A 25195-nucleotide genomic window follows, 5' to 3' on the forward strand; every position below is an offset into this window, starting at 1 on the left:
CATCTGGATTATCAGCGCTTTGAACCCATAATATATGTGGTCTACAACTAGAGGTGGTCAGTAAGAATAGGGAAATATGACATGGGAGGGGGGGGGAGTATAAATATATATATATATATATATATATATATATATATATATATATATATACATATACACACACCACATGAGGGAGATAAATCAGGGAAATGTGACTCTGGGATTTGGCCAAGTGAAGATCATTGGTGACTTTGGTCAGGGTAGTTTCAGTGGTGTACAGGGGGAATCCAGATTGGAGAGTAGCAAGCAGGGAGTTGTCAGACAGGTTGCTGGTCAGATGGTTGTAGACAATTCAATATATTACAGATTTTTTTCAACGATCTAGTTCTATTATTTATTTCCTATACCCCAGGTTAGGAATTCTAATCTGCACCCTGATCTCATAGGCAAAGGTGTCTCCTGTACTATTATGGAAATATGCCCCCTGATCTCCTAGGGAAATGTGCCCCCTAATCTCCTAGGGAAATATGCCCCAAGATGTCCTAGGGAAATATGCCCCCTGATCTCCTAGGGAAATATACCCCCTGATCTCCTAGGGAAAGATGCCCCCTGATCTCCTAGGGAAATGTGCCCCCTGATCTCCTAGGGAAATGTGCCCCCTGATCTCCTAGGGAAATATGCCCCCTGATCTCCTAGGGAAATGTGCCCCCTGATCTCCTAGGGAAAGATGCCCCCTGATCTCCTAGGTAATTGTGCCCCCTGATCTTCTAGGGAAATGTGTCCCCTGATCTCCTAGGGAAAGGTGTCCCCTGATCTCCTAGGGAAATGTGCCCCCTGATCTCCTAGGTAATTGTGCCCCCTGATCTTCTAGGGAAATGTGTCCCCTGATCTCCTAGGGAAATGTGCCCCCTGATCTCCTAGGGAAATGTGCCCCCTGATCTCCTAGGAAAATGTGCCCCCTGATCTCCTAGGAAAAGGTGCCCCCTGATCTCCTAAGGAAAGGTGCCCCCTGATCTCCTAGGGAAATATGCCCCAAGATCTCATAGGGAAATGTGCCCCCTGATCTCCCAGGGAAAGGTGCTCCCTGATCTCCTAGGGAAAGGTGCCCCCTGATCTCGTAGAGAAAGGGGCCCCCTAATCTCCTAGGGAAAGATGCCCCAAGATGTCCTAAGGAAAGGTGACCCGTGATCTCCTAAGGAATGGTGACCCGTGATCTCCTAAGGAAAGGTGACCCGTGATCTCCTAAGGAATGGTGACCCGTGATCTCCTAGGGAAATGTGCCCCCTGATCTCCTAGGGAAAGGTGCCCCCTGATCTCCTAAGGAAAGGTGTCCCGTGATCTCCTAGGGAAATATGCCCCCTGATCTCCTAGGGAAATATGCCCCAAGATCTCATAGGGAAATATGCCCCCTGATCTCCTAGGGAAATGTACCCCCTGATCTCCTAGGGAAATGTGCCCCCTGATCTCCTAGGGAAAGATGCCTCCTGATCTCCTAGGGAAATATGCCCCAAGATGTCCTAAGGAAAGGTGACCCGTGATCTCCTAAGGAATGGTGACCTGTGATCTCCTAGGGAAATATGCCCCCTGATCTCCTAGGGAAAGATGCCCCCTGTACTCCCACAAAATGTTGGCCCCTGTAATCCTAAGAAAATAAATATTTAGTGGTGGTCATAGACAGTCTAAAAAAAACAAGGAATTGTATCATTCAGACACACAAGCAGACTCTGCTGACTAAAATGTTATGTGGCATACCTATATGATGTGTGTGACTGCAGCTATATCTGCATACAAACGTTGACGTTAGCTGAGTTGCACGTGACCTGCCGGCTCACTGACGCCAGCCATCTCGCACTGCATGACGTATCGCAGCTACATGTATGAGGACACATTTATAGTACCTCTATGTATTTACAGAGTGTGTGAAGGAAGGCGGCTCCTACATGTGGGTTTATGTCTTAATTGGAAATATGCTGCGAGGAATTGGAGAAAGTCCCATTACCCCCCTTGGAATTTCGTACATTGATGACTTCTCTGGACCTGAAAACACTCCTCTTTACATAGGTAATACTGGCGGTTCCAAAGATCCATCACCCCATGACCTTATCTGACCTTCTGACCCCGGGGGTATCTGACAGCACTCCTCTGTATATAGGTAATACTGGCGGTTCCAAAGACCCATCACCCCATGACCTTATCTGACCTTCTGACCCCGGGGGTATCTGACAGCACTCCTCTGTACATAGGTAATACTGGCGGTTCCAAAGACCCATCACCCCATGACCTTATCTGACCCCGGGGGTATCTGACAGCACTCCTCTGTATATAGGTAATACTGGCGGTTCCAAAGACCAATCACCCCATGACCTTATCTGACCGTCTGACTCCGGGGGTATCTGACAGCACTCCTCTGTATATAGGTAATACCGGCGGTTCCAAAGACCAATCACCCCATGACCTTATCTGACCTTCTGACCCCGGGGGTATCTGACAGCACTCCTCTGTATATAGGTAATACTGGCGGTTCCAAAGACCCATCACCCCATGACCTTATCTTACCCCGGGGGTATCTGACAGCACTCCTCTGTATAGGTAATACCGGCGGTTCCAAAGACCAATCACCCCATGACCTTATCTGACCGTCTGACTCCGGGGGTATCTGACAGCACTCCTCTGTATATAGGTAATACCGGCGGTTCCAAAGACCAATCACCCCATGACCTTATCTGACCTTCTGACCCCGGGGGTATCTGACAGCACTCCTCTGTATATAGGTAATACTGGCGGTTCCAAAGACCCATCACCCCATGACCTTATCTTACCCCGGGGGTATCTGACAGCACTCCTCTGTATAGGTAATACCGGCGGTTCCAAAGACCAATCACCCCATGACCTTATCTGACCTTCTGACCCCGGGGGTATCTGACAGCACTCCTCTGTATAGGTAATACCGGCGGATCCAAAGACCCATCACCCCATGACCTTATCTGACCTTCTGACCCCGGGGGTATCTGACAGCACTCCTCTGTATATAGGTAATACCGGCAGTTCCAAAGACCAATCACCCCATGACCTTATCTTGCCCCGGGGGTATCTGACAGCACTCCTCTGTATATAGGTAATACCGGTGGTTCCAAAGACCCACCACAGCATGACATCATCTGACCTTCTGACCCCGGGGCATCTGACAGCGCATAGCCTGGGGCATCTGACAGCACATACCCCAGGGCATCTGACAGCTCATTCCCCGGGGCAGCTAACCACTACAGCACATTCCCCGGGGCATCTGACAGCACATACCCCCGGGGCAGCTAACCATACTACAGCTCATTCCCCGGGGCATCTGACAGCACATACCCCCGGGGCAGCTAACCATACTACAGCACATTCCCCGGGGCACCTGACAGCACATACCCTGGTGCAGCTAACCACTACAGCACATTCCCCGGGGCACCTGACAGCACATACCTCGGGGCAGCTAACCACTACAGCACATACCCCGGGGCACCTGACAGCACATACCCCGGGGCAGCTAACCATACTACAGCACATTCCCCGGGGCACCTGACAGCACATACCCTGGTGCAGCTAACCACTACAGCACATTCCCTGGGGCACCTGACAGCACATACCCCAGGGCAGCTAACCACTACAGCACATTCCCCGGGGCACCTGACAGCACATACCCCCGGGGCAGCTAACCACTACAGCACATTCCCCGGGGCATCTGACAGCACATACCCCCGGGGCAGCTAACCATACTTCAGCACATTCCCCGGGGCACCTGACAGCACATACCCTGGTGCAGCTAACCACTACAGCACATTCCCCGGGGCACCTGACAGCACATACCCCCGGGGCAGCTAACCACTACAGCACATTCCCCGGGGCACCTGACAGCACAAACCCTGGTGCAGCTAACCACTACAGCACATTCCCCGGGGCACCTGACAGCACATACCCCCGGGGCAGCTAACCATACTACAGCACATTCCCCGGGGCACCTGACAGCACATACCCTGGTGCAGCTAACCACTACAGCACATTCCCTGGGGCATCTGATAGCTCATTCCCCGGGGCAGCTAACCACTACAGCACATTCCCTGGGGCACCTGACAGCACATACCCCCGGGGCAGCTAACCACTACAGCACATTCCCCGGGGCATCTGACAGCACATACCCCCGGGGCAGCTAACCATACTACAGCACATTCCCCGGGGCATCTGACAGCACATACCCCCGGGGCAGCTAACCATACTACAGCACATTCCCCGGGGCACCTGACAGCACATTCCCTGGTGCAGATAACCACTACAGCACATTCCCCGGGGCACCTGAAAGCACATACCCCGGGGCAGCTAACCACTACAGCACATACCCCGGGGCACCTGACAGCACATACCCCCGGGGCAGCTAACCATACTACAGCACATTCCCCGGGGCACCTGACAGCACATACCCTGGTGCAGCTAACCACTACAGCACATTCCCTGGGGCACCTGACAGCACAAACCCCAGGGCAGCTAACCACTACAGCACATTCCCCGGGGCACCTGACAGCACATACCCCCGGGGCAGCTAACCACTACAGCACATTCCTCGGGGCACCTGACAGCACAAACCCTGGTGCAGCTAACCACTACAGCACATTCCCCGGGGCACCTGACAGCACATACCCCCGGGGCAGCTAACCATACTACAGCACATTCCCCGGGGCACCTGACAGCACATACCCCGGGGCAGCTAACCACTACAGCACATTCCCCGGGGCACCTGACAGCACATACCCCAGGGGCAGCTAACCATACTACAGCACATTCCCTGGGGCACCTGACAGCACATTCCCCAGGGGCAGCTAACCATACTACAGCACATTCCCCGGGGCACCTGACAGCACATACCCCCGGGGCAGCTAACCATACTACAGCACATTCCCCGGGTCACCTGACATCACATACCCCGGGGCAGCTAACCATACTACAGCACATTCCCCGGGGCACCTGACAGCACATACCCCGGGGCAGCTAACCCTACTACAGCACATTCCCCGGGGCACCTGACAGCACATACCCCGGGGCAGCTAACCCTACTACAGCTCATTCCCCGGGGCACCTGACAGCACATACCCCACGGCACCTGACAGCACATACCCCGGGGCAGCTAACCATACTACAGCACATTCCCCGGGGCACCTGACAGCACATACCCCCGGGGCAGCTAACCATACTACAGCACATTCCCCGGGGCACCTGACAGCACATACCCCGGGGCAGCTAACCACTACAGCACATTCCCCGGGGCACCTGACAGCACATACCCCCGGGGCAGCTAACCACTACAGCATCTGACAGCACATACCCCGGGGCAGCTAACCACTACAGCACATACCCCGGGGCACCTGACAGCACATACCCCCGGGGCAGCTAACCATACTACAGCACATTCCCCGGGGCACCTGACAGCACATACCCCGGGGCAGCTAACCACACTACAGCACATTCCCCGGGGCACCTGACAGCACATACCCCGGGGCAGCTAACATACTACAGCACATTCCCCGGGGCACCTGACAGCACATACCCCGGGGCAGCTAACATACTACAGCACATTCCCCGGGGCACCTGACAGCACATACCCCCGGGGCAGCTAACCCTACTACAGCACATTCCCCGGGGCACCTGACAGCACATACCCCGGGGCAGCTAACCACTACAGCACATTCCGAGGGGCACCTGACAGCACATACCCCGGGGCAGCTAACCATACTACAGCACATTCCCCGGGGCACCTGACAGCACATACCCCGGGGCAGCTAACCACTACAGCACATTCCCCGGGGAACCTGACAGCACATACCCCGGGGCAGCTAACCACTACAGCACATTCCCCGGGGCACCTGACAGCACATACCCCGGGGCAGCTAACCACTACAGCACATTCCCCGGGGCACCTGACAGCACATACCCCCGGGGCAGCTAACCATACTACAGCACATTCCCCGGGGCACCTGACAGTACATACCCCCGGGGCAGCTAACCATACTACAGCACATTCCCCGGGGCACCTGACAGCACATACCCCGGGGCACCTGACAGCACATACCCCCGGGGCACCTGACAGCACATACCCCGGGGCAGCTAACCGCTACAGCACATTCCCCGCGGCACCTGACAGCACATACCCCCGGGGCAGCTAACCACTACAGCACATTCCCCGCGGCACCTGACAGCACATACCCCCGGGGCAGCTAACCACTACAGCACATTCCCCGGGGCACCTGACAGCACATACCTCGGGGCAGCTAACCATACTACAGCACATTCCCCGGGGCACCTGACAGCACATACCCCCGGGGCAGCTAACCATACTACAGCACATTCCCCGGGGCACCTGACAGCACATACCCCGGGGCACCTGACATCACATACCCCAGGGCAGCTAACCATACTACAGCACATTCCCCGGGGCACCTGACAGCACATTCCCCCGGGGCAGCTAACCACTACAGCACATACCCCGGGGCAGCTAACCACTACAGCACATTCCCCGGGGCACCTGACAGCACATACCCCCCGGGGCAGCTAACCATACTACAGCACATTCCCCGGGGCACCTGACAGCACATACCCCGGGGCAGCTAACCTTACTACAGCACATTCCCCGGGGCACCTGACAGCACATACCCCCGGGGCACCTGACAGCACATACCCCCGGGGCAGCTAACCACTACAGCACATTCCCCGGGGCACCTGACAGCACATACCACGGGGCAGCTAACCCTACTACAGCACATTCCCCGGGGCACCTGACAGCACATACTCCGGGGCAGCTAACCCTACTACAGCTCATTCCCCGGGGCACCTGACAGCACATACCCCACGGCACCTGACAGCACATACCCCGGGGCAGCTAACCATACTACAGCACATTCCCTGGGGCACCTGACAGCACATACCCCGGGGCAGCTAACCACTACAGCACATACCCCGGGGCACCTGACAGCACATACCCCGGGGCAGCTAACCACTACAGCACATTCCCTGGGGCACCTGACAGCACATACCCCGGGGCAACTAACCACACTACAGCACATTCCCCGGGGCATCTGACAGCACATACCCCAGGGCAGCTAACCATACTACAGCACATTCCCCGGGGCACCTGACAGCACATACCCCGGGGCAGCTAACCACTACAGCACATTCCCCGGGGCACCTGACAGCACATACCCCGGGGCAGCTAACCACTACAGCACATTCCCCGGGGCACCTGACAGCACATACCCCGGGGCAGCTAACCACTACAGCACATTCCCCGGGGCACCTGACAGCACATACCCCGGGGCAGCTAACCACTACAGCACATACCCCGGGGCACCTGACAGCACATACCCCGGGGCAGCTAACCATACTACAGCACATTCCCCGGGACACCTGACAGCACATACCCCCAGGGCACCTGACAGCACATACCCCCGGGGCAGCTAACCACTACAGCACATTCCCCGGGGCACCTGACAGCACATACCACGGGGCAGCTAACCCTACTACAGCACATTCCCCGGGGCACCTGACAGCATATACCCCCGGGGCAGCTAACCACTACAGCACATTCCCCGGGGCACCTGACAGCACATACCCCGGGGCAGCTAACCATACTACAGCACATTCCCCAGGGCACCTGACAGCACATATCCCCGGGGCACCTGACAGCACATACCACGGGGCAGCTAACCCTACTACAGCACATTCCCCGGGGCACCTGACAGCACATACTCCGGGGCAGCTAACCCTACTACAGCTCATTCCCCGGGGCACCTGACAGCACATACCCCACGGCACCTGACAGCACATACCCCGGGGCAGCTAACCATACTACAGCACATTCCCCGGGGCACCTGACAGCACATACCCCGGGGCAGCTAACCACTACAGCACATACCCCGGGGCACCTGACAGCACATACCCCGGGGCAGCTAACCACTACAGCACATTCCCTGGGGCACCTGACAGCACATACTCCGGGGCAGCTAACCCTACTACAGCTCATTCCCCGGGGCACCTGACAGCACATACCCCACGGCATCTGACAGCACATACCCCAGGGCAGCTAACCATACTACAGCACATTCCCCGGGGCACCTGACAGCACATACCCCGGGGCAGCTAACCACTACAGCACATACCCCGGGGCACCTGACAGCACATACCCCGGGGCAGCTAACCACTACAGCACATTCCCTGGGGCACCTGACAGCACATACCCCGGGGCAGCTAACCACACTACAGCACATTCCCCGGGGCATCTGACAGCACATACCCCAGGGCAGCTAACCATACTACAGCACATTCCCCGGGGCACCTGACAGCACATACCCCGGGGCAGCTAACCACTACAGCACATTCCCCGGGGCACCTGACAGCACATACCCCGGGGCAGCTAACCACTACAGCGCATTCCCCGGGGCACCTGACAGCACATACCCCGGGGCAGCTAACCACTACAGCACATTCCCCGGGGCACCTGACAGCACATACCCCGGGGCAGCTAACCACTACAGCACATACCCCGGGGCACCTGACAGCACATACCCCGGGGCAGCTAACCATACTACAGCACATTCCCCGGGACACCTGACAGCACATACCCCCAGGGCAGCTAACCATACTACAGCACATTCCGAGGGGCACCTGACAGCACATACCCCCGGGGCAGCTAACCACTACAGCACATTCCCCGGGGCACCTGACAGCACATACCCCGGGGCAGCTAACCATACTACAGCACATTCCCCGGGGCACCTGACAGCACATACCCCGGGGCAGCTAACCACTACAGCATCTGACAGCACATACCCCGGGGCAGCTAACCACTACAGCACATACCCCGGGGCATCTGACAGCACATACCCCCGGGGCAGCTAACCATACTACAGCACATTCCCCGGGGCACCTGACAGCACATACCCCGGGGCAGCTAACCACAGTACAGCACATTCCCCGGGGCACCTGACAGCACATACCCCGGGGCAGCTAACCACTACAGCACATACCCCGGGGCACCTGACAGCACATACCCCGGGGCAGCTAACCACTACAGCACATTCCCTGGGGCACCTGACAGCACATTCCCCGGGGCAGCTAACCACACTACAGCACATTCCCCGGGGCATCTGACAGCACATACCCCGGGGCAGCTAACCATACTACAGCACATTCCCCGGGGCACCTGACAGCACATACCCCGGGGCAGCTAACCATACTACAGCACATTCCCCGGGGCACCTGACAGCACATACCCCGGGGCAGCTAACCACTAAAGCACATTCCCCGGGGCACCTGACGGCACATACCCCCGGGGCAGCTAACCATACTACAGCACATTCCCCGGGGCACCTGACAGCACATACCCCGGGGCAGCTAACCACTACAGCACATTCCCCGGGGCACCTGACAGCACATACCCCGGGGCAGCTAACCACTACAGCACATTCCCCGGGGCAACTGACAGCACATACCCCGGGGCAGCTAACCACTACAGCACATTCCCAGGGGCACCTGACAGCACATACCCCGGGGCAGCTAACCACTACAGCACATTCCCCGGGGCACCTGACAGCACATACCCCGGGGCAGCTAACCATACTACAGCACATTCCGAGGGGCACCTGACAGCACATACCCCGGGGCAGCTAACCACTACAGCACATTCCCAGGGGCACCTGACAGCACATACCCCGGGGCAGCTAACCACTACAGCACATTCCCCGGGGCACCTGACAGCACATACCCCCGGGGCAGCTAACCACACTACAGCACATTCCCCGGGGCACCTGACAGCACATACCCCCAGGGCAGCTAACCATACTACAGCACATTCCCCGGGGCACCTGACAGCACATACCCCCGGGGCAGCTAACCACTACAGCTCATTCCCCGGGGCACCTGACAGCACATACCCCGGGGCAGCTAACCACTACAGCTCATTCCCCGGGGCACCTGACAGCACATACCCCGGGGCAGCTAACCACTACAGCACATTCCCCGGGGCACCTGACAGCACATACCCCCGGGGCAGCTAACCATACTACAGCACATACCCCGGGGCACCTGACAGCACATACCCCAGGGCAGCTAACCACTACAGCACATTCCCCGGGGCACCTGACAGCACATACCCCGGGGCAGCTAACCACTACAGCACATTCCCCGGGGCACCTGACAGCACATACTCTGGGGCAGCTAACCATACTACAGCACATTCCCCGGGGCACCTGACAGCACATACCCCGGGGCAGCTAACCATACTACAGCACATTCCCCGGGGCACCTGACAGCACATACCCCGGGGCAGCTAACCATACTACAGCACATTCCCCGGGGCACCTGACAGCACATACCCCGGGGCAGCTAACCACTACAGCACATTCCCCGGGGCACCTGACAGCACATACCCCCGGGGCAGCTAACCACTACAGCATCTGACAGCACATACCCCGGGGCAGCTAACCATACTACAGAACATTCCCCGGGGCACCTGACAGCACATACCCCCGGGGCAGCTAACCACTACAGCACATTCCCCGGGGCACCTGACAGCACATACCCCCGGGGCAGCTAACCATACTACAGCACATTCCCCGGGGCACCTGACAGCACATACCCCCGGGGCAGCTAACCATACTAAAGCACATTCCCCGGGGCACCTGACAGCACATACCCCAGGGTAGCTAACCACTACAGCACATTCCCCGGGGCACCTGACAGCACATACCCCGTGGCAGCTAACCACTACAGCACATTTCCCGGGGCACCTGACAGCACATACCCCCGGGGCAGATAACCATACTACAGCACATTCCCCGGGGCACCTGACAGCACATACCCCGGGGCAGCTAACCACACTACAGCACATTCCCCGGGGCACCTGACAGCACATACCCCGGGGCAGCTAACCACACTACAGCACATTCCCCGGGGCACCTGACAGCACATACCCCCGGGGCAGCTAACCACTACAGCACATTCCCCGGGGCACCTGACAGCACATACCCCGGGGCACCTGACAGCACATACCCAGGGCAGCTAACCATACTACAGCACATTCCCCGGGGCACCTGACAGCACATACCCCGGGGCAGCTAACCACACTACAGCACATTCCCCGGGGCACCTGACAGCACATAACCCGGGGCAGCTAACCACTACAGCACATTCCCTTGGGCACCTGACAGAACATACCCCGGGGCAGCTAACCATACTACAGCACATTCCCCGGGGCACCTGACAGCACATACCCCCGGGGCAGCTAACCACTACAGCACATTCCCCGGGGCACCTGACAGCACATACCCCGGGGCAGCTAACCATACTACAGCACATTCCCCGGGTCACCTGACAGCACATACCCCGGGGCAGCTAACCACTACAGCACATTCCCCGGGGCACCTGACAGCACATACCCCGGGGCAGCTAACCATACTACAGCACATTCCCCGGGGCACCTGACAGCACATACCCCGGGGCAGCTAACCACTACAGCACATTCCCCGGGGCACCTGACAGCACATACCCCGGGGCAGCTAACCACTACAGCACATTCCCCGGGGCACCTGACAGCACATACCCCGGGGCAGCTAACCACTACAGCACATTCCCCGGGGCACCTGACAGCACATACCCCGGGGCAGCTAACCATACTACAGCACATTCCCCGGGGCACCTGACAGCACATACCCCCGGGGCAGCTAACCAAACTACAGCACATTCCCCGGGGCACCTGACAGCACATACTCTGGGGCAGCTAACCACTACAGCACATTCCCCGGGGCACCTGACAGCACATACCCCGGGGCAGATAACCATACTACAGCTCATTCCCCGGGGCACCTGACAGCACATACCCCCGGGGCAGCTAACCATACTACAGCACATTCCCCGGGGCACCTGACAGCACATACCCCCGAGGCACCTGACAGCACATACCCCGGGGCAGCTAACCACTACAGCACATTCCCCGGGGCACCTGACAGCATATACCCCCGGGGCAGCTAACCACTACAGCACATTCCCCAAGGCACCTGACAGCACATACCTCGGGGCAGCTAACCACTACAGCACATTCACCGGGGCACCTGACAGCACATACCCCGGGGCAGCTAACCACTACAGTACATTCCCGGGGGCACCTGACAGCACATACCCCGGGGCAGCTAACCATACTACAGCACATTCCCCGGGGCACCTGACAGCACATACCCCGGGGCAGCTAACCATACTACAGCACATTCCCCGGGGCACCTGACAGCACATACCCAGGGGCAGCTAGCCACTACAGCACATACCCCGGGGCACCTGACAGCACATACCCCCGGGGCAGCTAACCATACTACAGCACATTCCCCGGGGCACCTGACAGCACATATCCCCCGGGGCAGCTAACCACTACAGCACATTCCCCGGGGCACCTGACAGCACATACCCACGGGGCAGATAACCATACTACAGCACATTCCCCGGGGCACCTGACAGCACATACCCCGGGGCAGCTAACCATACTACAGCACATTCCCCGGGGCTCCTGAAAGCACATACCCCCGGGGCAGCTAACCATACTACAGCACATTCCCCGGGGCACCTGACAGCACATACCCCCGGGGCAGCTAACCACTACAGCACATTCCCCGGGGCACCTGACAGCACATACCCCCGGGGCAGCTAACCATACTACAGCACATTCCCCGGGGCACCTGACAGCACATACCCCCGGGGCAGCTAACAATACTACAGCACATTCCCCGGGGCACCTGACAGCACATACCCCGGGGCAGCTAACCACTACAGCACATTCCCGGGGCACCTGACAGCACATACCCCCGGGGCAGCTAACCATACTACAGCACATTCCCCGGGGCACCTGACAGCACATACCCCCGGGGCAGCTAACCACTACAGCACATTCCCCGGGGCACCTGACAGCACATACCCCCGGAGCAGCTAACCACTACAGCACATTCCCCGGGGCACCTGACAGCACATACCCCGGGGCAGATAACCATACTACAGCACATTCCCCGGGGCACCTGACAGCACATACCCCCGGGGCAGCTAACCATACTACAGCACATTCCCCGGGGCACCTGACAGCACATTCCCCAGGGGCAGCTAACCATACTACAGCACATTCCCCGGGGCACCTGACAGCACATTCCCCCGGGGCAGCTAACCATACTACAGCACATTCCCCGGGGCACCTGACAGCACATACCCCCGGGGCAGATAACCCCTACAGCACATTCACCGGGGCACCTGACAGCACATACCCCGGGGCAGCTAACCATACTACAGCACATTCCCCGGGGCACCTGACAGCACATACCCCCCGGGGCAGCTAACCACTACAGCACATTCCCTGGAGCACCTGACAGCACATTCCCCGGGGCACCTGACAGCACATACCCCCCGGGGCAGCTAACCACTACAGCACATTCCCCGGGGCACCTGACAGCACATTCCCCAGGGGCAGCTAACCATACTACAGCACATTCCCCGGGGCACCTGACAGCACATACCCCCGGGGCAGCTAACCATACTACAGCACATTCCCCGGGGCACCTGACAGCACATACCCCCGGGGCAGCTAACCACTACAGCACATTCACTGGGGCACCTGACAGCACATACCCCGGGGCAGCTAACCATACTACAGCACATTCCCCGGGGCACCTGACAGCACATACCCCCCGGGGCAGCTAACCACTACAGCACATTCCCTGGAGCACCTGACAGCACATTCCCCGGGGCACCTGACAGCACATACCCCCGGGGCAGATAACCACTACAGCACATTCCCTGGAGCACCTGACAGCACATTCCCCGGGGCACCTGACAGCACATACCCCCGGGGCAGATAACCACTACAGCACATTCACCGGGGCACCTGACAGCACATACCCCGGGGCAGCTAACCATACTACAGCACATACCCCGGGGCACCTGACAGCACATACCCCCGGGGCAGATAACCATACTACAGCACATACCCCCGGGGCACCTGACAGCACATTCCCTGTGTGTATAGAGATATTGCGAATTAATGTTCTGCGGGGATCATTGAATAATCGGCTCTTCCGTCCGGCAGCATGTCTCCACACCGTGGCGCTAATTGGCCCAATGATGGGCTTCATGATGGGATCTTTCTGCGCTAAACTCTACGTGGACATTGGCTTTGTGGACACGGGTAAGTCTCCATATGTATATTTAGGAAACATGAACACACCTAGCCAGAGTTGTAAATATCAGTGTATCAGAAAAGGGTTCTAATATACAGGTATGTGATCGTCTTACTGCATCTTCCTAAAAAGACAGCACAGATGGAGAATATACAGAAAGGCGGCCTCTGTATTCAGTCACATATGGGAACCTTTAGGATTGTCATTGCTGGGATCAGAGTCATCCACTTTGAAGTTTGGGGTCATTTGGATAATTGATAATCAAGTTCAAAGTTCTGTTAAAGTTCCCTCAGGATTAATAAGACGACCTCTCAGATCACGTGTCAGATTTTATTTTATTTAAGGTACTTCTGTCTCCATGTCTCACTATTGCAAATAATACACTTTTCGGGATAATCCCCTACGTTTGCTCCAGAGCTCGGATATGTACAAGACATTGCAGGATATAATTTCTCTTCTAGAGAGTATAACCATTACACCGCAGGACACGCGTTGGGTCGGTGCCTGGTGGATCGGATTCCTGGTGGCTGGAACAGTTACGTTAATTTCAGGGATCCCTTTCTGCTTCCTCCCCAAGACTATGACTAAGGAAGGGACCAAACATGACCTCAACTTACTGAAGTTCAAAAAGAACGAAAAATCAGAGTCGGAAAGTCCTAAAAGTTCAACAATGAAAGGTGAGTTGTTAGTGTGTCTGTGTTTGTGTGGGGGGATCCCAAATGTTTAAAGGGTCATTATAATGCAAAGATTAAATATCCATTAACTGCTACAGTATAATAAATTAATAATGCGTCATAGTTTGTATATAAAGTGTATACAGCCTATATATCTGATATAAGAGATGTAGCGGAACCAGAGCAGGAACTCATTGATGGTCTTCACTCAGGGTTTCTCCTCGCTCTGAAGAAGCTGGGCAGTAACCGTCTATACGTGACGCTAATGTGTCTGAATATGCTGCAATTGAACAGTTTCTTAGGATATATAACGTACAAACCCAAGTACATGGAGCAGCAGTACGGCCAGTCCATCTCCAAGTCCAACTTCTTAACCGGTAAGTGGGCACTTTATTATAACCATCATAAAGGGGGATGAATAGAAGATGAGTCATGATGTCTCCCCCCATGCTGTTTTATGCCCCAGTCCTAGGGTAGAACAATGGGTTCTTGCTATAATTAATCCCTTGGTGAAGGGGGATGATAGCCGGTCACTTGGACATTTATCCCATAATAGTCATTTGTGACCTCAGAGGGGCTCCAGCTTCCTGTCCTTAGTGTCTTTATAGGAAGTGACTGGCTAGGAATTAAACCTAACACCTGGCCCTCTTTAAGAACATTAGTCATCTGTTCAATTCTGTGCTACAACATTGTCGAAATGGACTTGGGACAGTCCATTCTGTCACAAGTATGTTATATATTTAAAAGGTCATGCAGTTTTACAAACCAAGCAATTCAGCGACAGGGACTACCACATTTGTGGCTGAAGTGATTGGTTTGTTTTGTCCCTCACAAAACAAGTTACCAATGGGCTTATGGCAGCTAAACTAATAGTGCTGTGAATGATCTCTACTGTGAATGATGTAGCCATCAATATTATCCTCATCCTCAACCTCATCCATCTTAACTTCATCATCACACAATATGAATTCACCCCCCTGGAATCCACCATTATAGAAGTTTACGTGCTTTGATGTAATTGCTGTTAAAGGAGTTCCTCATGAAATTTGTAGGCTATTTGGATGAACATCAACTTTTCCACATTTTAAGAAAGTAGACTCCTTCACCTATCACTCACAAGGTTCCCGATTGCATTGAAAACTCTTTTCGAGAATGCACTTCAAGGTGGGAGCCTAAGTAATACAAAGCCAGTTTGTACAAGGGCCTCCAAAATGCCCTTTCCCCCCTCCCAGTAGTCAAAGGGACTGTCTGATATGACTATTTTTGGGGGGGCTTTGGTGGCTTTTGCTATATGTACTAAGCTTGGCAATGCTGGGCTTCAGTGCAGAGAGTAACGCCAGCAGGAGGACTCCCTGGCCTGAAACCCAGAAGAGACGGCATCACAAAAGGCAGCTTTTTCCGACAGAGCTGTCCTTTGCAATACTGACAACAAACTAGTAAATATGGGATTAGTATGATTGCAATAAGTGGTGTGATGTACTGGAAAGGCTTAGTACATTATGCGCTGAGTCACTTTAGAGGTGTCAATAATGTTGGGCAATTGTTTAGACCTGACCAGATGTCATAATGTTGTGTCACTCTGGTGCGCTACATCCTCAACAGTAGTGGGTCTCTGGGAATGGATAGTTTTCTGCTGGCGGCAGCAACAGCGCTAGTATTTGTTTTCTGCTCCTGCTCGTCTGTCGACTGATCACAATCCATGTTAACTCGCATTGCTTATATTATTAATGAGGTGGCGCAGCACCCACTGTTACTGTAAAACAATGCCACTGTCTGGCACTGAACACACACACGTTTAAAAAAATGCAAGATATAAGACATTTTGCCTTATTTTGGAATCAGAGTCAGCCGGGATGATCAGAGCCTGAACTCGGATCACCATCACGTGGGTTTGATTTTCTGAGAACCAGACATGCTCATCTGTACTAATAAGTCACTTAGCAAGAGGCTGCTGCCGGTATTTACTGGTCCCAAGATAACTAGAACAATGGCCGTTAGCTGCAATAATCCATACTTTCCCCTTCAGGAGTTACCACCCTGCCCGCCGCTGCTCTGGGGATGCTGCTCGGTGGGCTGATCATGAAGAAGTACAAGTTTGGCCTGCTTTCAGCTTGTAAGATGGTCTTTGTGACATCATTTACTGCCTTCATCCTCTCTATGTTTCTCTTTATGATTGGCTGCAAGAATAATGATGTCGCTGGGATAACGGTCACATACAACGGGCAAGTCATGATTTTTATTTCCTAAGTATGCGTTTAATATACCATTGTGTATGTATTGCTTCCAGTCCATAAGGAAAAGAGAGGCAGGAAACCATTGCCAGATCTCTTATTATTGTTACTAGCAGTTTTGTATACAGTGCAGAAAATACTGTACTATATAAGACAGACAGTCATGGAGGTAGGAGGGCCCTGCTCGCACGCTTACACTGAGATAGGCATGTGATACACACAGACAGGTGCGCTATATATATATATATGTTTCATAATGTCCATGAGATTGTAGAGGCCTCTCTGGTGGCTGTATGATCCAGTCACCCAGCAGGATGATGGGAAAGTGAGAGAGATAAAGTGTGTGTGGGGGGGGGGGGGGGGCTACTTCTCTGTATTTACCATTGCAGCAGCCTGTAGGGGTCTTTGCAGAAGTATAGTGGGGGGCTGCCAATCAGCTCTTCTGTCCTCTAGCAATGGGGAGAATGGTCTGCACAGCACAGCTTCCCTGTTACCACTGCAGGGGAGGCGCTGTAGTGTAGGACAGATGGCGACTGTGGCGGAAACCCTGTATTATATGTGAGAGGCGATGGCAGATAAGAGACCACTGCTGATTGGCTGATTGACACGGATAGGTGCTCTCTGTGTGGCTTGCTACGGTATATCTGCTGTACCAGGAGGCGTCGCAGTTTTATTGATGCATAATAGGGAAGGTGGATACTTTTAAGCAGCGCAAATGCTTAAAATTGGATTTAGTGTGAGGTGCATCCGGCGTATAGCGGGTGCATAGGCTGGCGCTGAGCTGTGTGTACCTTGCAGTATGTAGGTTATTATCAGGTGATGTCATCAGGAGTCTCCCCTCCTCTATTTCAGGAGCAAACTGAACACTTTCCAGGACAACTTCTTATCCGCCTCCTGTAACTCAGACTGCAGATGTGTGACCAGCCGCTGGGACCCGGTGTGCGGGGAAAACAACGTCACCTATATGTCCGCATGCCTGGCCGGGTGTAAGTCGTCCATTGGAGGTGGAAAAAACACGGTGAGTCCGGCGGGCACTTACCACTAATCCAGGAAAGAATAGTGAGAACCGTAGGGGTGTGTCTCATATAACGCCTGTGCGCAGAAATGGCCTGTAGTAACGCAGTCATGGCTTAGTGGGAATGCCACAACCGCATACCTCCCAACTTCTCCAAAGCTGAAAAAAGGACAAGTAATAGAAAAGGGGTGTGGCCTATAACACTGGGCGTGGTCCCGTGGGATGATGCGTCCTCAGGCCATGCCCTCGTTTTCCGCCCGTCTGCAATGCTGAACAGACGCTGTACGCATTGTGCGACTTCTGTATCCCAGACTGGGCCCATACACACTAGAAGATATGACGCTGGGGAACAATTCCCCTTGAGCTGATCATGAAAGATATTCTGCATCCACACTGAGAGACATAAGATATTGGCTATAATGACTGCGCATGTAAATAAAGGGCTGGTGTGCAGAGTACTGCAGGGTGTAATCAGGCCATGTATATATATATGTACGCAGTGTATCACACGCTGCTGCCGTACATCTAGGCTATACATTGGTGGTCAGTGTGGAGGGGGCATAGACCAACATTGGTGGCCGGTGGGGTGTGCATTATTAACGTGCACTAGTTCTGCACCTTGAAAACGGGAGTTACGTACCCCCGAAATATCGGTTCTTTTTTGCACAATGTAATTGGGATAAAAGTTTTTTTCAAGTATTGAAGTCTCAGAGTGCCACTGATTATCTGCTTCAATTATATATATATATATATATATATATATATATGTGTGTGTGTGTGTGTGTGTGTGTGTGTGTGTGATATATGGTGCACAAATAGCGCTTTCACTCACTTAGTGTTTCCCAGTATTTCAATAATAAATAGTACAAAGTGTGACAATGGTTATACAAGTGATAATAGTGTTTAGTAAAGATCTATTCTAAAACACTCCAGAATCTGTGCTGTGTCGTCAGAAGTCATCGAATTGGCCTCATTTCCGTAGGACCATAAAGTACATGTAGAGAGGTGACTTCTGCGCCTTCAGTGTTTAAAGCAGTTTACATGGTGACAATCCTTCTTCATTTCCTATATACACAGCGAGTTCTGTAAGTGAGAATTCTCATGTAGCGATATCTGTCACTGGAACGATCTCCTACCGTCACTTTCTCTCCTCTCAGCCGTCTCATTGGAGCATTTCAGACATGAGGGAAGTGTCAGGAGGAGGTTGTTATATATCCAGAGTGGGATTGGGATAATACCTCTACTTTTGCTAATGTACAGGTCCACCCACAGTTTCTATATATTTATACCTTTTTAGTTGATTTGTATTGTTTTAAATAAATGTTGGTACTTATGAGTTATCTGGGCGCCCGATTTTTTGATTGTATGCCTTAAGTTAAGGCATACAATCAGATGCGATGCGATGCGATATCGCATCGCATCGCATGCGACCATCGGATGCGATGACCCGATTTTTCCATAGGAATCAATGTTAAAATGGACTGAGTCCATTTTAACATGGAATTCAATGGGAAAAAGGGGTCCTTTTCATACCCCTACTATCCAAGTGGGCATGGAGTTGGATATAAACCTGTGGCGAGCGTAGCGAGCCCCCGAGCCCGAAGCGTGGCGAGCGAAGCGAGTCCCGCGAGGGGACGGTATTCTGTGTCCCCTCGCGGGGCTCGCTACGCTCGCCACGCTTCGGGGTCGGTGGCTCGCTACGCTCGCCACAGGTTTATATCCAACTCCATGCCCACTTGGATAGTAGGGGTATAAAAAGGACCCCTTTTTCCCATTGAATTCCATGTTAAAATGGACTCAGTCCATTTTAACATTGATTCCTATGGAAAAATCGGGTCATCGCATCGCATCGCATCGCATCCGATGGTCGCATGCGATGCGATGCGATGTGCCCGATCCGACCCGATTTAGAAATCGGGCGCCCAGATAACTCACAAGTACCTAAATGTTAAATTTTTTACAAAAACAATATCACGCTATGAGTTTTTCCCGTGCTGGGAGACTTTTTTGGTTTTAAGGGTCTTGGGTGACACCTGCTGGAAACACCACCTGGATACTTACAATCCAATTGTGAGTTCTTAAAATAAATGACATTTTAAAACTTGTTTTTCACAAGGCGATCGCTATGTGCATTTAAATCAGTATAACCACAAGGTGGCGGCGTTCACCAATTTATCTTGTAAGCACAAGTACCTACAGTATAAAGTGTTTTTTCACTGCGTCACATAATGATCACTCTGGATATATAACAACCTCCTTCTGACACTTCCCTCATGTCTGAAATGCTCCAATGAGACGGCTGAGAGGAGAGAAAGTGACGGAAGGAGATCGTTCCAGTGACAGATATCGCTACACGAGAATTCTCACTTCCTGCTGGTATCTCTTATATATTTAGCCAGATCTGTCACTCATCCCCTGTGTATATAACGTTCCCGCCCCGCAGGATACACAAATCCACCCCCCCCCCCTCCCCAGGGAAAAGTGTGCTATGTGTATAACGTTCTACACACCCCACCCCCATACCTCCCAACTGTCACGATTGCAGCGGGACAGTCCCGATTTTCGGGTCCTGTCCCACTGTCCCACCCGCGGCAGGCATTGTCCCGCTGCGGGGGGTGGCAGTTGGGAGACCCCCAACTGCCACCCCCGTCTATTCTCGTATGAAAATGAGGTCGCGGCTAATTAGCATAAGTCGCGCCCTCATTTGCATACGCCCCGCCCCTTTAATGCACCCCCTTGACATCATCATCCACCATTACTTCACAGCCACCATCCACCATTACTCCCGCACCCCCCCCCCCCATCTGCCAGCAAACACCCCCCCGGACACCCACGACCCCCCTCCCACGATTCGCGGACCCCCCCTCCCGCTATTCACGGCACCACCCGCGGACCCCATCCCGCGATTTGCGGCCCCACGCGACGCCCCCTCCCGCGGCTAATTAGCATAAGTCGCGCCCTCATTTGCATACGCCCCGCCCCTTTTATGCACCCCCTTGACATCACCATCCACCATTACTTCAAAGCCACCATCCACCATTACTCCCGCACCCCCCCCCCCCATCTGCCAGCAAACACCCCCCCGGACACCCACGACCCCCCTCCCACGATTCGCGGACCCCCCCTCCCGCTATTCACGGCACCACCCGCGGACCCCCTCCCGCGATTTGCGGCCCCACGCGACGCCCCCTCCTGCGATTCGTGGCCCCACACAACGCAACCTCCCGCAATTCGTGGCACCCCTGCGACTCACGGCACCACCACGCCCCCTCTCGTAATTTTCTGCACCCCCCTCCCGCTATTTGCAAACCCCCGAGACACCCCCCGCGCGATTCACACACCCCTCCAACGATTCACGGCACCCCCGCACCCGCCCTCCCGCGATTCGCGGCCCCCCACGACCCCCCCTCCCGCGATTCATGACCCCCCATGCCCCCCTCCAGCGATTCGCGGACCCCCGCGCGCCCCCTCCCTTTATTCACGGCACCCCGCGCGCCCCTCCCGTGATTGACGGACCCCCACAACCCCCCTTCCCGCAATTCACTGACCCCCACAACCCCCCTCCCGCAATTTGCAGACCCCCCTGACCCCTTTCCGGCAATTCCTTCCCAGCAGACCCCCGCTCCTGCATTTCACATACCCCCGTGAGAATGGGGGATCCTGTACCGCCACAAGCAAGTACCGCCCCTAGGTGGGAAATCCGGCCCTAGCTGCCGCGCTGCAGGTTCCCCCACTGCCAGAAGTGATCCCACGGTCCTCTGCAGCAGCAGCAGTAGCAGCACCACAACTTTTATCAATGTCTTGCCCACATACCACTATTATACAGCCTCCTGCTCTCATGCACGCTCACTCCCTATTCAGTCAGATATATTGGATGACCATCGATAGCTACAACAATCGATGGTTATACAAGTAATATGTTACTACTATCGATGGCATGGTGCAAAATCGCCATCAATGCCAACCATCGGTGGCGTCTGCACCAATGGCCATCCCTACTCTGCAACAGCCAAAAACCTTTACTACCCCTCATGCCCACACACCTCTATCACTGCCCTGCCTCCTGTTCTCCTGCCCCGTAACTTCCGCCAGTGGGGACCCGCTCACCCTGTGTTGCCCACATTCCCCTATCATACATAGTTACATAGTAGGTAAGGCTGAAAAAAGACTTGCGTCCATCTTGTTCAACCTGGTATAGATATCCATTGCTGATTTGGTAGGTTCTGGTAATTTACAGACAAATTATATTTCTTATTTGTACCCATGGATGTTTTTCTCCAGTAAATGTTTGTCCAACTTTGCCTTGAACGCATTTAATGAGCCAGCCGTTACCTCCTCTCTGGGAAGAGAGTTCCAGAGTTTGACTGTTCTGACCGTAAAGAAATTCTTTCTACTTGCTGAATGAAATCTTTTTTCTTCTAATCTATACTCATGCCCTCGTGTCCTAGATTCCTTTCTAGTAGAAAAGAGGGTGTGTGACAGTTCCTTATATTGGCCCTTGATATACTTGTACATGTTGAGCATGTCCCCCCTTAAACGTCTCTTTTCTTATGTAAATAGTCCCAAATTGCTTAATCTCTCCCCGTAGCTTAAATTCTCCATTCCCCTAATAAGCTTTGTTGCTCTTTAAAAAAGTCAGTCCACACAGTCTCAAGCGCTCTCCCCCTGCAGCTGCTGAATCCCAGGTGAAAATATTCAATCAATGATTATTTCAATGGACAATCTCTATGCAAAAACAGGGATTATCTGCAGCGCTGGGTTAATGTGCAATTCTTTATATGGGGTTCGCAGGTTTTCAAAATTAACAGATTATTCCAGAAGTTTTTTCTTCTTTTACCCAAAAAACTTTTATTTATGAAGCCAATATATATGCAAAAAAACTTTTGCCAAAGATATAAGTAAAAAACTTTTCCCAAAGATATGAATAAAAAATTGCAAAAAATACAAAATATAAAACACAGTATACAGTCTCGTTCCTTGCAGAAAAAAAGTTTTAAAATAGGCTCACCGGACCTCTCGGGGGCAGAATCTCCTACCACTTAGATGTTTCTCAGTGGGATTTCTTTAGCAGGATGAAATGCTGCTCCTTCACTGGTACTCTTCCCTTCAGGCTCCACACTGCCACTGTGGTGACCCTTCGGGTTTTCCCTGTGTTTGGATAAAGTATTCCCTCGTGTGTAGGAGATAGGGACAGGTAATCCTTAGAGCAAAAAGAACACACAGCCTGCGTTCCTCTCACCAGCCAGCACCTGCCTGCGCTCGCAGTCTGGCAGGGTCACCGGGACGCTGATCTTTAAGGCGTCTATACATTTATTTGGCTTGAAACTCTAACACACTCTTTAAGCTAGCTTAACTAAAAATAACTCACGCTGAGACAATAAAGACACGGACACCGTAACAATTAGATTTAAAGGCCATAAGTATATTTATTAATGTAGTATGACCCTCTCGTAAAGGGCTGGCAATAAGGCGCCACGGAATGCCCAGCTCTAGTCACATTTCAAAATGGCGGCGACTTAAACGCCCCAACTGATTGATATTAAATATGGGACGACTGATACGGCCCATCTGTCTAAGGCACAACCTAACGCTGGGAAGTCTCACCACCCCCGCTCTGGCCAGTGTGGACACTCCGCTGACGGAGTGCCCACCGCGCCCCCCCCCCCCCCGCAAAGGCAGGACACCCTGCCGTTTTTCCAGGGGGCAGTGCCTCCCAGCGCCCTCTCATGCCACAAGTGACCGCTGGACCGTGACGCCCTACCGCCTTAGCTGAGATAATGGTAAATGTACCAATGATTTGACTATAAATTGAAATGCCAAAGGCAAGGGAGGGTGGGTGGGGCTGAAGAAATTCTGCAAGAGGAAGTACCCCTGTAAGGACCTGCCTATATATACCCCTCTCCCTAAGCTCATGCCCCCCCCTCCAGTTCACCCAAAGGCTAATTAAACAAAACTGAAACCAACTTTAAACACACTAGCAGTCATTAACCCTTTCCTGCCAACCCAAAAAATGTAAGCCTCTTAAGTACGCTCTGGCTTAGGCAGCCCTTGCTTAATCTAAGGCGTCTATACATTTATTTGGCTTGAAACTCTAACACACTCTTTAAGCTAGCTTAACTAAAAATAACTCACGCTGAGACAATAAAGACACGGACACCGTAACAATTAGATTTAAAGGCCATAAGTATATTTATTAATGTGGTATGACCCTCTCGTAAAGGGCTGGCAATAAGGCGCCACGGAATGCCCAGCTCTAGTCACATTTCAAAATGGCGGCGACTTAAACGCCCCAACTGATTGATATTAAATATGGGACGACTGAGACGGCCCATCTGTCTAATGCACAACCTAACGCTGGGAAGTCTCACCACCCCCGCTCTGGCCGGTGTGGACACTCCGCTGACGGAGTGCCCACCGCGCCCCCCCGCAAAGGCAGGACACCCTGCCGTCTTTCCAGGGGGCAGTGCCTCCCAGCGCCCTCTCATGCCACAAGTGACCGCTGGACCGTGACGCCCTACCGCCACCGCCAGGCTCTAAGAGACAAACTAAAAATAGGCTCGAAGAGCCGCCGCATGCCACCCGAACGAAAACTGACCTAGGTGTCCGTTAACTTAATTTAAACAGGAAAAAATATCCCCCAACAATACCCCTAACCCCAAATTAGATAGGTGGACCCCATCGTTGGCAAAGTACTAGGTACTAGATCTCACTAGCAAGGGGTGGCGAACTGCTGATCCCCCCTTACTTAAAACAAATTTCGACACCGCAAAGTTCACCTTCTTCCTAGCTTTGTCAACCGCGGAGACATTAATGGAACCACGCCAAACTGTGCGGGGGACAATATCCGACCAGACTATGTGGACCAAAGGCCAAAGGCGCATCACCTCTAGGAGGTCCGCCTTGATTGCTAATATGACGGCCATGCCCTTCGTCTGGCACAAATCGTTCCCACCCAGGTGAATAGCTATTATGGCGGGGCGACCCCAAGCCCTCTCCTCACTCAGCAATAAGGGCAATAGACCGGACCACTTAAGACCCCTGACCCCAAACCATCTCACTAGCCGTCCA

The 25195-nt window shown here is 53.6% G+C and overlaps 1 protein-coding gene across 2 annotated transcripts in view; it reads left to right on the top strand.

Annotated features, from left to right (window-relative positions):
* LOC146073558 (solute carrier organic anion transporter family member 1C1-like) overlaps positions 1-25195 on the top strand; it is an 88236-nt gene that overhangs the window by 39082 nt on the left and 23959 nt on the right. For both annotated transcript variants that reach the window (XM_083180753.1, XM_083180755.1), the window contains 6 exons: positions 1894-2040; positions 14117-14215; positions 14669-14884; positions 15094-15258; positions 16908-17103; positions 17965-18130. In XM_083180753.1, coding sequence (XP_083036879.1) covers positions 1894-2040; positions 14117-14215; positions 14669-14884; positions 15094-15258; positions 16908-17103; positions 17965-18130 — 989 coding nt within the window. The remainder of the gene's footprint in view (positions 1-1893; positions 2041-14116; positions 14216-14668; positions 14885-15093; positions 15259-16907; positions 17104-17964; positions 18131-25195) is intronic.

The sequence above is a fragment of the Crinia signifera genome, chromosome 4 (assembly GCF_055691185.1).
Source record: "Crinia signifera chromosome 4, ASM5569118v1, whole genome shotgun sequence".
In the NCBI taxonomy this organism is placed as follows: Eukaryota; Metazoa; Chordata; class Amphibia; order Anura; family Myobatrachidae; genus Crinia; species Crinia signifera.